General features: G+C 38.3%; 1 protein-coding gene across 1 annotated transcript; it reads left to right on the top strand.

Annotated features, from left to right (window-relative positions):
* The first annotated feature begins 231 nt into the window (after positions 1 to 231).
* On the top strand, positions 232 to 12,452 carry LOC108682399. Its single transcript, XM_047882598.1, has 16 exons — positions 232 to 388; positions 2,344 to 2,535; positions 3,144 to 3,333; positions 4,107 to 4,325; positions 4,640 to 4,668; positions 4,779 to 4,953; positions 5,366 to 5,494; positions 5,896 to 5,951; positions 7,548 to 7,646; positions 8,160 to 8,622; positions 8,901 to 9,139; positions 9,348 to 9,526; positions 9,855 to 10,022; positions 10,445 to 10,601; positions 11,067 to 11,192; positions 12,313 to 12,452. Exons 1-16 carry the CDS (start codon positions 268 to 270, stop codon positions 12,450 to 12,452), a joined length of 2,682 nt encoding a protein of 893 aa, XP_047738554.1. The 5' UTR covers positions 232 to 267.
* The last annotated feature ends 3,408 nt before the right edge of the window (positions 12,453 to 15,860 follow it).

Genomic DNA, 15,860 nt, shown 5'->3' with positions numbered 1-15,860 from the left:
CTGAATTACGCAAAATGGTTCAGGCGGCTATTCCCAATTTCAAAACTTTATCCAATCTAATTCCAATACGAAATTCCAATAAAACCCCAATGTTTCACTGTGATTTTTACACAACTTCCGAAGACAACATATTTTTATATATTGTAAATACTAGCCAATCAATGCTGACCGATTATCTATCTCTGATTTTCTACAACTTTGTTTTTACAATTTTCTTGCAGTCTCATCGGCTCGCGGCAGAGGTGCATTACAGTGTCCACGCTTCTCATGGCTGTCGGTGCGAGCGTAGACGCGTTATTTTGGACTTACCTTCTGCCGACCGTTATCCTTTCGGCGACTGGGGCCTCCGCTGACATCGTCTGGACACCAATTCTACCATCATCTTCTGGTAAATATTTCAACGAAAAATGATTAATTTTTCAAATTTCAAATGATGAAAATGATGAAATTTCAAAGTGAATTAATCCCTATCTCAATGTATGTATTCAATCTAGGTAGCATTAGTCGCTCTTTTTCGCAGTTTTAAAGATTTTCATTAATATCAAATGGATGGATGAAACAACCTTTGATCTAAATACCTACCATTTCGGATTTATGAGGCACATTTATAGGCATCATAATTATTAGAATAAAGCTTCCATTTCAATTCACTAACAGGCTTATCTAATCATAATTATTTACAAGTTCAGACACAGAACCCAAATGGTCAATTCAACTGGCCCAACGGAGGTTTGAAAGATCCTCATTACGTGGAAAGCCAGATTAATATTGCACCATAATGCGTTTCCAATTCTGTTCGCACGTTAATTATTTTTACGATTTTATAAACGTATTTTGTTTTTGGCTACCTTCATGGTTCCCTAGTGTTAGACATTAATGCATCTGATATACTTTTTAATTGTGAGGACGTGTTAGTGAACCAGCAGGCTCAGTTCAGGGCAGTAAACGAACGCCCACTAACGTTTTAGTGAACCAGCAGGCTCAGTTCAGGGCTCTAAACGAACGCCCACTAACGTTGTAGTGAACCAGCAGGCTCAGTTCAGGGCTCTAAACGAACGCACACTGACGTTTTAGTGAACCAGCAGGCTCAGTTCAGGGCTCTAAACGAACGCCCACTACTAAAACAATGTGAATATTCGCCTATTCTGGCATTTAGGAGTTGTTTGAAAGTTGTTTGGAAGTTGAAGTGAGATCTATGTCGAAATCTTTTATTTATTTCACAACATGAAGAAAAATTATGGTAATGATAAATGCGGAAGCATTGTCTACTCAAAATCATTTCAAGCACATTGGTTAAAAAATTCAAAGACAAAGTATTTATTTCTCTCAATTGAAAATATATTATAAATTTATAATTTTTTCGCGGAGCTCAAGAACGATCTCATTTTCATGTCATTTCCTTTTTAGTCTTCGATGATTTCAAAATTATTATAAATAAATATATTACCTCCTCTTTCCTGCTTCATTACCTCCATCTCATATTACCAATACCTCGTATTTTTTATTTACAAAATTTGCATTTATTCACCTTATTTACCTGTTCTCATGGCCAATTCTTGAGCCTTTATATTCAGGCAAGAAGTGCTGCAAGCTCTTCGATATGCAAAGCTGCTTATATAGAAGCTTCTCCAATTCAAGATTGGCTGAGCGGATGCTAATCGACTCGAAATTAGCGAGCTCTCCTTTTATCATGGGAGTGATTGCTGTTAATAGAATGCACTTAAACTTCCGAAGCAGAGTGAAGTTGGGACGTGTTTTTAAGAGCTGAAAATATCGTGATTTATTGATAAGCATTATGCGTGTAAAAATGAGTGAATTCTATTGCGAAAATATACAGCTAATAGCTTGTCAGTTCTGATTTGGTTCATGTCACACAATTACTTTACTGATTTCCAATTGCTGTTTTCATCATTTGCAGTTGGTCATCATTCAAAACAATAATTATATCAAAATGTGCTCAAAATTCCTTATTCAATGCAGTCTGTGCTTTTTCATGTGCTTATTCATTCGACATATATAGCTCGTCTTACAGACCAGATAGACATAGACCTGTGTCAGTGTGACATATATAGCTCGTCTTACAGACCAGATAGACATAGACCTGTGTCAGTGTGACATATATAGCTCGTCTTACAGACCAGATAGACATAGACCTGTGTGCGTGTGACATATATAGCTCGTCTTACAGACCAAATAGACATAGACCTGTGTCTGTGTGACATATATAGCTCGTCTTACAGACCAAATAGACATAGACCTGTGTCTGTGTGACATATATAGCTCGTCTTACAGACCAAATAGACATAGACCTGTGTCCGTGTGACATATATACCTCGTCTACAGACCAGATAGACCTATGGACGGTGTCAGCAACAGGCTGTCACTGCACGTCTCCTGACGGGGCCTCACGAGATACGCCCGATGTCAGCAACGGCCGAGGATGCGCCTGTTGCGTCCCGCGCGTTGCGTGCCCGTGTGGTGTCAGCAACCCGCATCGTTGCGCACAGTGCGGTCTGCAACATCACTGCAACAAAAGTAAACAACATCACTTGCACAACTATGGTTGCGTCGGTTCAACAGCTTGTTTTACAGGAATTTTCTAAGCCAGGATCTCTTGGAACCGAATCTTAAAGCGTCGTGATCTCTGCAAATTACAATGTTCATAAAGTTTTACCTAAAGATTCCTACTGCTAGTGACAATATCGTTTGCGCCAACGTTACCACCGATGATATATATATATATATAATCGAAATGGACACATAATCTGTATATATTCTCATCTTTTTCATCAAAAAGCATTCATCGTTTTGTAGTTCATTCATTTCTGTGTATTGTGCTGTGCACCGCAGTATGCAATGTATAATTGAAATGGCAACATAATCTGCATATATTGTATCTTTTTCATTAAAAAGCATGCATCGTTTTGTAGTTCATTCATTTATGTATAATATGCTGTGCACCGCAGTTTGCAATGTGACCATCGACGGCCAACTGCGAGTGACAATATCGTTATCGCCAACGTTACAAATAATAATATAATCGAAATGGACACATAATCTGTATATATTGTCATCTTTTTCACCAAAAAGCATGCATCGTTTTGTATTTCATTCAATTTTGTGCATTGTGCTGTGCACCGCAGTGTGCAACGTGACCATCGACGGAGGGTTGCTGAGTGTGAGTGCAGGCACCCTCGGGGGGTCGTTGTCGCCCCCCGCTGACCTCACGCCCCCCCTCCTCTGCTGGTACTCTTTGAGCGCCCCTCCTGGACACAGGGTTGAGATCCAGCTGCACAGGCTCATCCATGTCGGGTCATCCATCAACGGCACCGCGTGAGCAATTGCTTTATCTGATGTTAATACACATTTTCAAGGTTTTTTTTCATTTCTACCATCAGCATTGAGTCGTTGAAAGCAAAAACTAAGGGTTTTATAACAACATATACTGCTAAAAACCGATAACATTAATCAAGAAATTTCGTGACAATTTTATAAAAAAAATATTCAAATGGTGAATTTCGAATTTTCGCCAATTTTTCTTAATTAATTAATTCCTAATTTTCGACCTGTTGCAGCATTCGCCTGCAAGCACAGCCAGACTCGGACTTAACCAACTCTGGAGTGGAATTATATACGGAATATAATTTTGCAATAATTCACGGTGAACAGTGATCTAAAATATTGCGTAGTAATTGAAATAACTTACTTTCGAACAGTATTTGAAGAAGTCGGATCAGTTCACCCTGTCAATCTTTTTGCATTGTGATTCTAATCTTTGCAGTTCTTGAAACTTATGCACTTCCACCCTTAGTAACTCTTTGCATAATAAAATCTTTTCCAACTCTTCCATATCATATCCTAACAAAGACAATTATTAATATTTCCCGTCATTTTTATTTCATTCGCATGAATGCAAAATTACTTGAAAAATTACTAAATTATCCCTGTAGAAATCACAATCATTAATTAATTATTATTACTTTAAATTTAAGATTTCTAATCTAATCTAATCTATCAAAGATTATCTAAAACCTAAGATTATCCAAGTTTTCTTATCTAATTCAATTTAATTTTGGTATTGATTATTTTGGTATCCTGTCTACCAGATGTAGAGGAGGCTACGTCGAGCTGTCTGACGGAGAACGTCGTCTGCGAGAAGAGCTCGGGGGCGACGCAGAGCTCAACGTTCCTGAAGACGGACGTCGCTTAGAAGACGTCCACCGCCCTGATGGTCACACCGCCGTCAAAATCTGCGGACAAGACCAGCGTCTTCATCCGCCAGCCGTCATCTTCAGCGATACCGGCCGTGCAACCGTCATATACAGGTATTAATCATGACATGGCCCAATGGTTAAAGTTCAGAGTACCAGGATTGGAGCAGAGAGGCGCGGGTTCGATCCCAGCTCTGTTCGCCAGTTTCTGGTCAGAATCGGCAAGGAGGCCGGGCGGTTAGGCACAGCAGAATTGTAGCAGTGNTGGAGCCATGTATTTTTCAATTTCTCAGTGTATCATAATAAGTGTGTAATTTTTTCATTCTTTTATCTGAACTTGGTTAACAATAATCAATAATTGGGGGAAATAGGTTGACAGTTTTGCATTTGCTACTTTTATAAATCTATTTGGGTTTTTGACTTTTAAGCTTATCTGTGAAACTTCATACATCCGAATGCGATAACGTTTCTAGAAACAATCACCTATAATTGTGGTTGACAGATTTGCATTTATTACATTTTAACTCTTTTTTTGTAATATAAATCCGATGAAACTTGATCCTGCAGCGTGCGACTGGCTGTACGAAGACATCCACTGCACATCCGAGCGTCCGTGCCACCTAACATCCCCCGGGCACCCTGGTCTCTACCCGCCCCACACGCGCTGTAAATATCTCTTCGCCATGCGCTCAGCTGCCGCTACGGGAACACTGAGCTTTACAGTCATGGACCTGCCTACAGGGTGAATTGCATAGAATTAATCTTAAAATCCGTTTTTAGGAACAGTATTCTTCAAATTGATGTTATACATGTGGAAAATTGCGATCATTTTCTTGGAAATCTTGCACATCTGTGAATCTAGACTTTACTCATAGTTACTTCGTTTAACGTGAATAACAAAAATGTGTATAAGTTAGTCTTCATTAAAGTCAGCGACGATACGGTATATGGACAGTTGATTTTTACCTTATATTTTTATCTTTTGCGTCTGTTAACATCGATTAAATACTGTCTAAATTTATTCTTTAACACGTAAATTATTACTTTATAATTTGCTTGTTTGTAGCAATAATCATTACACATTTATCTAGTTAAAGATTTATTTTCACGAACAATCGGTGAGTTAAGTTTGAAATTATTGCTGTATAAAGCAGGTCCTGTAGCAGCAACTACATCGCGCTGTATGCCGGCACCTCGACGAGCAGCGCCCTCATAGCAACGCTGTGCGGCACAGAGCATCAGGTCGTCACCTTCTCGGGACCAAGCGTATTGCTCGAGTTCAGGTCAATAATAATTACCTTTATATTTCATGTACATGATGAGTCACGCATAACAGTCTGAATGCAACATAACATTATCATGAATTTGTCATCATTGTTGTTACTAGTTAAAATACTAGCATCAGGTCGTCACCTTCTCAGGACCAAGCGTTCTGCTCGAGTTCAGGTCAAAAATAATTATTTTTATATTCCATGTACATGATAAGTCAGCATGCATAACAGTCTGAGTGTAACATAACATTAGCGTGAATTTGTCATCATTGTTGTTACTTGTTAAAATCAGAGCATCAGGTCGTCACCTTCTCAGGACCAAGCGTTCTGCTCGAGTTCAGGTCAATAATAATTACTTCTTCACTCTTCGCGTTTTCTTTTATATTTACCCTAATTTAGTGCCTAATTCATAGAGCCAATGACAGCATATCTCAAGTCTGCCGCTTCCATCTGAGTGCTGAATTGTTCGGTCAGCATCCGGTACGAAAATTTTGAATCGACCTAGAAAAAACATTTACGAATTTCATGGCCACTTGTAAGAAAACTATACTCTACTAACATATTGCTGACTCGACCCTTTTGAAACCCCATTTCTCCGCGTCATCAACTATCAAAGTAAATATCTAATCTTCTTCCCTGTGCGTCATGGGACATTGACTGGCGACCAAGCCGACGGCTCCTATAACGTGATCTGCGGGTTGGCCCTAGCACGTTCACTGTTCAGTGATGGTCATGAGTGAATAGGACCTGGCATGTTCATTGTTCAATGATATAAATGAACTGAGCGGAAAAGATTTAAATTTCTTCATTATACAGCTGGGCGTAGTGGAAAAAACCATTGAAATTGAAAACATGTTCAATTAAAGAAATGGACCGTGTGGGTATATAGATGACCAATGTTCAGTGAAGGTAAAAGACAGATTGGAGAGGACTTTAAGTTGTTCTGTGATATGAGTTCAAGGAGACGTAGTTAGATGGACCTAATATTTTCTATGATGAAAATGGACTGAGTGGGAATGAGCTAACATTTTTAATGATGAAAACTTGCTAGGCGAAATGGACCAAACATTGACGTACATTTTCAATGATAAAGGAAAGAGCGGGAAGGACCTAACTTGCTTTATGATAGAAACGGAATAAGTATGAATGAATTAACTCGATGACATATCTAGCTTGAAGTACACTTTGTTTTCAATATTTCACCTATGTAAGTGGATTTATGAAGTCTACAAGAACCAGCCGCAATCTGCAAATACAAATAATTTTTTTTCAGTTCCTATCTCGATGACTGTTGACCGATATAACATCGAAAATATCTTATGTTTTTATCTGATCGAAAAACAGAATATGTCGATAAGGGATTGAAGCCTTGTTTCTGAACATTGAGATTTCCATGTAATTTTCTCCATTGACCTTATATGAAAAAATTCAATCACTCTGTAACCACAAAAACAGTCTTAATGAATATTACAAATTCTACTGATAACGGCAATCCAAGCAGTTCTTCACACCATATACTGTAACTGGAAGTTTAATGGAGCTTAACCTGATCATCGTAGTTGGGTCCCGAGTCCAGTATACAAGTTAGTGGCTCATATATATGTGTTCTGATCATTTCTATTAATAATTATTGTAGCCATGTATTTTTCAATTTATCAGTGTATTATAATCAGTGCGTAATTTTTTAATTCACTGAACTGACGGGGTAACAATCATGTATAATTGGGGAAATAGGTTGACAGTTTTGTATATGCTACTCTGTGACTTCAATTGGGTTAGACTTTAAAGCTTATCGATGAAGCTTCATACATCCGCAAGCAATAAAATTTCTATTAACAGTCACCTGTAACTATGGGAACTACAGTAGGTAGATGATTTGCATTTGCTACATTTTAACTCTATTTTTTTTTTATAAATCTTACCTGAGATACTTTATCCTGCAGCGTGTGACTGGCTGTACGAAGACATCCATTGCACATCCGAGCGTCCGTTTGCTACATTTTAACTCTATTTGTTTTTTTTTTTGTTTTATGTTAAATCTTACCGGAGAAACTTTATCCTGCAGCGTGCGACTGGCTGTACGAAGACATCCACTGCACATCGGAGCGCCCATGCCACCTAACGTCTCCCGGGCACCCTGGTCTCTACCCGCCACACACGCGCTGTAAATATCTCTTCGCCATGCGCTCAGCTGCCGCTACGGGAACACTGAGCTTTACAGTCATGGACCTGCCTACAGGGTGAATTGCATAGAATTAATCTTAAAATCCGTTTTTAGGAACAGTATTCTTCAAATTGATGTTATACATGTGGAAAATTGCGATCATTTTCTTGGAAATCTTGCACATCTGTGAATCTAGACTTTACTCATAGTTACTTCGTTTAACGTGAATAACAAAAATGNCTTTTTAGCGCATTTTCTCATTTATGGAAAAAATGCACTATTGTGCTTGCCATGTCCGTCTGTCTGTCTGTCCGTCCGTCCGTGACCTCAAGTTTTCGTCGACGCGAAAATGAGCCCTCTGTCACTCACCGTAGTGAGTACTAAGTTATATTTTTTACAATATAATTTCCAGGAGTTTTCTATATACTATTTTGCATTATAAATTATGTAGCAAAGCAGATTTAATATTATCTTTAGCATTAATTTTGATAGTTACAAAGATTTCCTGCTTAGGTGATCTGAACGGTGCCAACTCTCGTGCCCCGAGTGAATGTGTGCGCGTGTTCTGGGGCAATGAATCGTCGAGCGGCAACTTCGATACATCAACGTACATCCCACACTCACCTACGCCACTAACTTATTCTGTCAAAACTGAAGCTCCGTTATCAACGATGCCACCGAAGAAGAAGAAAAGGAAAAATCGTCATTCCGTGGAAATTCCATATAAAGTTTCTTATAAAAATGTTTCGGTAGGTAATGTTTTTGACAGCGGTGAGTCCTACATTTCGAATGGAATAAATTTTCCGCGGAGCACCAAGCTGCGAAGACAGTTGAAATTTTTGGATACTTACCTGGAGTCATCTGAGGACACCAAAGATGGTTTAGCGCCTGATAATCCTGTAAAACATTGCACCCTTCGGTTCATTGGCAGTCAAGACGAAGTTATTCAGATTTCCCTCTTCAAGTATCAGCTCGGGTGAGCATCATCTTCAACTCGTCAACCTCATGGAGTATATTACCATCTCTCCTTCATTGATAAATATAAGAAATTTATATTTCTAAGCATATCATGTTTAAAGAAAAATACTGCGTTTCTCCATATCTAAAACGGAGCAGTACCTCGTGTGTATTCACCCGTATATTCGACGAGACTCAATAATTTATTGTTAATTTGTTTGCATCAAGGAATGGTTCCCTGGAACGCACTACCTATTATTTATCTACTTTGTAATCTAAAAAAATACTCGTTTCCAGGGGCTGGAAATGCTCCTCAGACGCTGCGATATACGACGGCATCGCCGGAGAGACAGGAGACAACCTACTGCGCCACATTTGTGGTCCCGTCACACGGGAACCTAAAGACGCAAACGATAATTTTCTTCAGCCTGAATTGTTCACGTCGTCCGGTAGCGTCATGGAGGTGCACCTCAAGTTCGGTCCCGGGACCGATCCTCATCGTCAGTTTCTGGCTGGGGCTTATCAGTTCCACAATTGTGAGTCAATCCCTTCTCGTTTATGGAATTTATCTGATTTATTTCCAATTGAACACTTTATGTCAATTATGTCAATAAATGTTTGTGGCTTGTACTGGAAAAGAAATGTTAAAACCAAATAAGTTCTGTCTTAATCTAAACTGGCAGGGTTCAGGTAAAATAGTATTATCTATCGCTTATGTAAACATGGTTCTCTATCAACGACCAGCACACATGTCGGGAACAAAGAAACCTAACAGCGCGTGCGATGTGATGTTCTACGGAGCCGCAAGCTCGTCAAGGGGCAAAATCCAGCAGCCTGGAGCGTCGCTGCTCTGGAACATGGAAGGTCCTTTGTCGTGCAGCTACCTCATGGTGCCCGCTGTCAATCAGTCACTCACTCTCGTGGTTAGTCTGCTATACACGAAGATAATTACTAATCTTTTATCCTCTCATAGAATCACGAGCACGATCTTGACTTCCTCTATGCCTTTGTTTTATCGGTATTTGCATGGGATATCAAAAGTTTAACCAATATTTTTGTCAGGCGTAAATTATGCAAGTGTATCTTACAATCCAATTAACTTCATTATTTACCCTTGATCCATTAGTCCATTTATTATTCCATTTATTTACCCTTGATCTTAAAGTCAAATTAACTTCATTTATTTACCCTTGATCCATTATACTTTGCAAGACCATACGAAAGAAAACAATACAGAGAAATTCATGACAGTTGCATGCCATGGCTGGAGTGCGGGGATCACGTCACTGTGCCACGTATTGTGGCTCCGAGGGGTGCCAGTGTCAGCCCACCCAGTTACCCCTCTCGCAGGTCGACCATCTGCTCTTCTTGGACACCAAACTGCAGCGCATCATCGGGTGTCTCTGTGGAGACGTGCAGGTAACTCGATATATAAAATATTGCTGAATCTATGCAAGTTCTCTTTGAATTTCGAATGCTATGGTCATATATCTTTCTGACGCAGGATTTGACATTTTTCAAGGAATTTTTGGAATAGAATTAGTTTGCTAAATAATGAATGAACAAACTTTGTATTTTCGTTGTATGTTGCGTATCGGCTTGAATTATTTCAGACTTTATTAATTAACTCCATGCACATTGCATAATAGATTCCTTGAAAATGTGAACCATTTAACAAATTTTTCCGTTATTATCCAAAATTTTCTTTCAAAAGATTGACAATTTTGGCAATCCAAAATTGTCTTCATTTGCGCTTGTTTTAGTTTTTTTTCGAAAAACAAATTTAGTTTTTTTAGTTTTGTTTTAGTTTTTATTCAAAAATATGTTATAATTCGGGTCAGCTGCTACCACCCATGCGGTTGCGCTCGACTGGAGGGGTTGAAGTGAGGTATCACCTCGGCCACTACTCGTGGCTCAGCCCAGGCTTCAACTTCACCCTGGAATATGCCTTCCCCCCGCCTACCGTGTGTGGTCAGCTCTTCCATAACACTCCTGCAGGTTAGTTTTATTATCATTGTTGAGAAAATAATATTGAAGAAATCAATACTTCAACAGTTCAACTTCAAATCAACAGTTCTAAGAAACTTCAATACATTTTGAACTAGAAATTAAGAGATTGTCGCTGACACAAGGTGTTTAATAAAAAGATGGCGTTAGATGAGATTACTTTGATAAGTGAAATGAAATTTGAGTAAAAAATATTTTAAACCAACCTGTGTTTAAGTTTTTTCTTGTGTAATTCTTGCGTTTGAACAAGAATCTTGTGTTTGATTGATAACAAAGTTTAGGGGCGTTTTATTAAATGAAAAATACGCGATCTGAACCTACAGTAGTGTGGAATTTAAAACTTTCCGTGACTTATTGTTTATCAATCAATACTTTCAATCAAGTATTTACTTCACTTTACATACCTTAGAATATATCTGGAATATTTCATTTTAAAAATATAAAATATTTTCTCAGGTTTGCTCGTTCCTCCTTCGGATGACAGCGTACCGAGCTCTACATTCCTGCACACCAACTGCCCTTGGGTGATCGAAATACCAATCGATGTCGTCCTTACGGTCATCGTCCAGCCGCCCACCAATGGTCAGAAGATTAATGATTGGCCCGATATTAGCTTAATTAATAAATGTCTTAGGCGTCACTTGGTTTTAAGGCATTAATTATTCACTTGGTTTTAAGAATGGGGGATGCTAAGCCTCCAGGTGATGTAAAGTATTTGAGCGAACGTTTTATTGCACAAACAGCTAACAAATCTTTAGTATACGCACAGTATAACAACAAACATAAGAAGTACCGTAGGTTTACTGCATTAAAAAAAAATCCGAATACTCACAGTGATATGTACAAAAATAATTACATATTTAATAATTTAGCATAAAATTAGTTCGGGGAGCTAATGAATATTTAAGGGGGGCTGAAGCTCATCTAAACTATATGTCTAATGACACCTCTGATTGAGGTCATTATTTGTTTGTTATGTTCGCCGCTATTTCAAATTGAGTATTCACTTTGCGATGTTTTCGTCACTTCAAAACATATTTCAAATTTTAATCAATTCATGTAAGATAAAAAAATAGATATACAAGTTAATTATCTTCAGCACCTGTAATGCTGTTTTCACATTTTTCCCATATTTACTACACAACAAATTTTTCAAAAATTTCGTTGCTTCTTGCATCCCATCCCATACACCTAATGCTTGTAAATAAAAACAACGAATATCTTTTCATTACTGAAATAATCTGTGAGCAGGATCGTTTTTAAATAAAAACAACTAATATATTTTCATTACTAAAACAATCTGTGAGCAGGATCGTTTTTAAATAAAAACAACTAATATCTTTTCATTACTGGAATAATCTGCGAGCAGGATTGTTTTTAAATAAAAACTAATATCTTTTCATTACTGGAATAATCTGCGAGCAGGATTGTTTTTAAATAAAAACAACGAATATCTTTACATTACTGGAATAATCTGCGAGCAGGATTGTTTTTAAATAAAAACTAATATCTTTTCATTACTGGAATAATCTGCGAGCAGGATCGTTTGAAAAAATCGAATATCTTTACATTACTGGAATAATCTGCGAGCAGGATTGTTTTTAAATAAAAACTAATATCTTTTCATTACTGGAATAATCTGCGAGCAGGATCGTTTGAAAAAATCGAATATCTTTTCATTACTGGAATAATCTGCTAGCAGGATCGTGCACCACTTGGAACCTAACTATCGGGGCCTTCACCCGCGCTGGTGGTTGGCAAGGCATGGGTGAGGTGTGCGGGGGCGGCATACGGCGACAGTTTACCTACCGCGCCGACCACAGCGCTGCCGCAGTCACGTGAGTTTTTAACATTATATAATGTGCACTGCTTACATTGTACTGTGTACAGTTTACATTGTACAGTGTGTACAGTTTACATTGTACAGTGTTCACAGTTTACATTGTTTAACACGTTGGCAGATGGTCTAAAAAACGACCAAGTCCGCAAATAGAAAGGCATATAATTAAAAATATATTGGAAATTCGTAGGTTCCAATGCCAAAATTAAATTCTAAATTTTCCCTATATTTCAAAATCTAATGAGGGGGAAAATATTTCAAATATAATTCAAATATTTCAAAATCTGATCTTCATAAATTTTCGCCGAAAAATGCAAATGAAAAAAAAAATAAATTGCGGAATTTGTCCAGAAAAAATATCTTGTAACCCACAAGTGGGTCGTGTCGCACTTAACCTGTTAATACGGCAAATTGCCTATCATTTTAAATTATTACCTTACATCGTATGTAAATCATCGTATTACATCACTATGGCAGAGTGCCGGTTATTTGAAATTGTTGTCGTACGTCGCACGCTATCGTACTATATTAATTCAAAATGCGGGACATTTGAAATTGTTTTCGTACGTCATTTGCATCTTACCATACTTATATTATTTACGTATTTTCGCACGTTACGAGTGCTTGCTCGTTTTTGACTTGCTAGTAATTTTGTCAGTTATGTTATTCTACTCGTACACTTTACACAAATTTATTCATTCATCTTCAACCTCTGATCTGTGATCGATTATTAAATTTCCGACTCTTTGCCAGCCTTCTTCAATAAACTTTTTTTTAGATTAAGCACCAATTGAACGGTAGAGTAAAAGAAAAATCTAATCTTTCGAGGCCCTTCAGTTTCAGTTTCAGTTTCTTAGAGATGAACCAGTCGAATATTTGGAACAGTGCACTAGTATCGTCATATTGAGACTCATGCAAGTACTGATTATAATCAAACCTACAACAGCTCAGCGTCATGGCCTCGATAAAAAAGAATCATCATGGCCTCGATAAGAAAGAATTAATTAATTTTAACAATCAGTACTTAATTAGAAGCTCAAAGAAAGAAAGGGAAATTCAAACAATCATAATTAATTTTCAACGATAATTTCCACGATCGCTATCTCATGCATCTGTTGTGGCGGTGCAGCCTTCAGCAGAGCGGGCGACCACAGCGTGACTGGATGATATCGTGGCACAGTCAGCGGTCCGGTGTCATTGTCACGGACGTCGCCTTTGTCACTCCAATGCCTGAACACTCGCGACCTCTGCACACTCGGCCTTCTGGGTCAGTGCTTCTGCCTTGAATAGTTTTCATGAATAGTTTTTGATCGGGATTGCAAAATCTTACTCTTTTCAATGGATTTTTATATGAAATATGTTCCTCTCTTTAGTAGGGGGATTTTTTAGTTTATGATAGCATTACGGAAATTATAAAAATTAAAATATTAATGTTACTGATATCATTACAGTAGCGTCTTCATCATCAGATCATCTGCAGTGAGAGCACAATGGGATCTTCACATCGGTGTTCGCCTGTTCCTAGTGTTGTTGCTGCTTGCTTCTGCCAACTACACACGCGCTGTAAATATCTCTTCGCCATGCGCTCAGCTGCCGCTACGGGAACACTGAGCTTTACAGTCATGGACCTGCCTACAGGGTGAATTGACATAGAATTAAATCTTAAGATACGTTTTTAGGGAAACTATTCTTAAAATTAATATAAAAGATGAGGAAAATCGCGATCATTTTCTTGGAGATTTTGAACAGTTCCTGTTCGTCTGAAATTGTAGTTATGTCTGAATAATTGTTGTTATGTCTGAATTGTTTTTATGTCTGAATTGCTGTTATGTCTGAATTATTGTTATGTGTGTTTGTTGTTAGTTATGTGTGAAATTATTGCTGTATAACTCAGGTCCTGCAGCAGCAACTACATCGCTCTGTATGCCGGCACCTCGACGAGCAGCGCCCTCATAGCTACGCTGTGCGGCACAGAGCATCAGGTCGTCACCTTCTCGGGACCAAGCGTTCTGCTCGAGTTCAGGTCAATAATAATTACTTCTTCATACTAAGTACATGATATGTTAGTATGCATAACAGTCTGAACTGAATGTAATATAATATTAGCATGAATTTGTCATCATTGTTGTTACTTTTTAAAATCCGAGCATCAGGTCGTCACCTTCTCGGGATCAAGCGTGTTGCTCGAGTTCAGGTCAATACTCAATAATAATTACTTCTTCACTCTAACAACTACTTCTTCACTATCATTTGTTAGCATGTATAGCAGGTTCAATATAACAGAAAATAAGCATGTGAGTGTCATCATGGATGTTTATTTGTAAATCATTAATATAATAGAGAACAAAGTGTAATCGAAAAATTTAGGCAACAATATTTAAATAGATGATCTTAGAGCTAAAATCTTTGCGTTTTCTTTTACTTACGGTAATTCAGCGCCTAATTTATCTAATAGCACCTAATTTATAAAGCCATTGACAGCATATCTCAAGTCTGCCTTTTTCCACCTGAGTGTTGGATTGTTCGGTCAGCATTTGTCAAGAAATTTTTTAATCAACCTAGAAAAAACCATTCACGAATTTCATGGACGCTTGTAAGAAAACTATACTCGACCAACATATTGCTGACTCGACCCTTTTGAAACCCCATTTCTCCGCGCCATCAACTATCAAAGTAAATATCTAATCTTCTTCCCATGCAACTACACGTGAACTATTTAACCTCTGTCTCTTATACACATCTAGATGTGTATAAGAGACAGAACCTGATCCTATTCGCTCCTGGAAAGCATTACTTAATGTGTTCTCCCGAGTCCTGAACTCACAAAGCTCTTTGAACCTGATCCTATTCGCTCCTGGAAAGCATTACTTACTGTGTTCTCCCGAGTCCTGAACTCACAAAGCTCTTTGAACCTGATCCTATTCGCTCCTGGAAAGCATTACTTACTGTGTTCTCCCGAGTCATGAACTCACAAAGCTCTTTGAACCTGATCCTATTCGCTCCTGGAAAGCATTACTTACTGTGTTCTCCCGAGTCCTGAACTCACAAAGCTCTTTGAACCTGATCCTATTCGCTCCTGGAAAGCATTACTTACTGTGTTCTCCCGAGTCCTGAACTCACAAAGCTCTTTGAACCTGATCCTATTCGCTCCTGGAAAGCATTACTTACTGTGTTCTCCCGAGTCCTGAACTCACAAAGCTCTTTGAACCTGATCCTATTCGCTCCTGGAAAGCATTACTTACTGTGTTCTCCCGAGTCCTGAACTCACAAAGCTCTTTGAACCTGATCCTATTCGCTCCTGGAAAGCATTACTTACTGTGTTCTCCCGAGTCCTGAACTCACAAAGCTCTTTGAACCTGATCCTATTCGCTCCTGGAAAGCATTACTTACTGTGTTCTCCCGAGTCCTGA

The sequence above is a fragment of the Hyalella azteca genome, unplaced genomic scaffold, assembly GCF_000764305.2.
Source record: "Hyalella azteca isolate HAZT.00-mixed unplaced genomic scaffold, Hazt_2.0.2 contig10835, whole genome shotgun sequence".
Lineage (NCBI taxonomy): Eukaryota > Metazoa > Arthropoda > Malacostraca > Amphipoda > Hyalellidae > Hyalella > Hyalella azteca.
The sequence above is the reverse complement of the archived record's forward strand: the minus strand, read 5'-3'. Positions and strand labels throughout refer to the sequence as shown.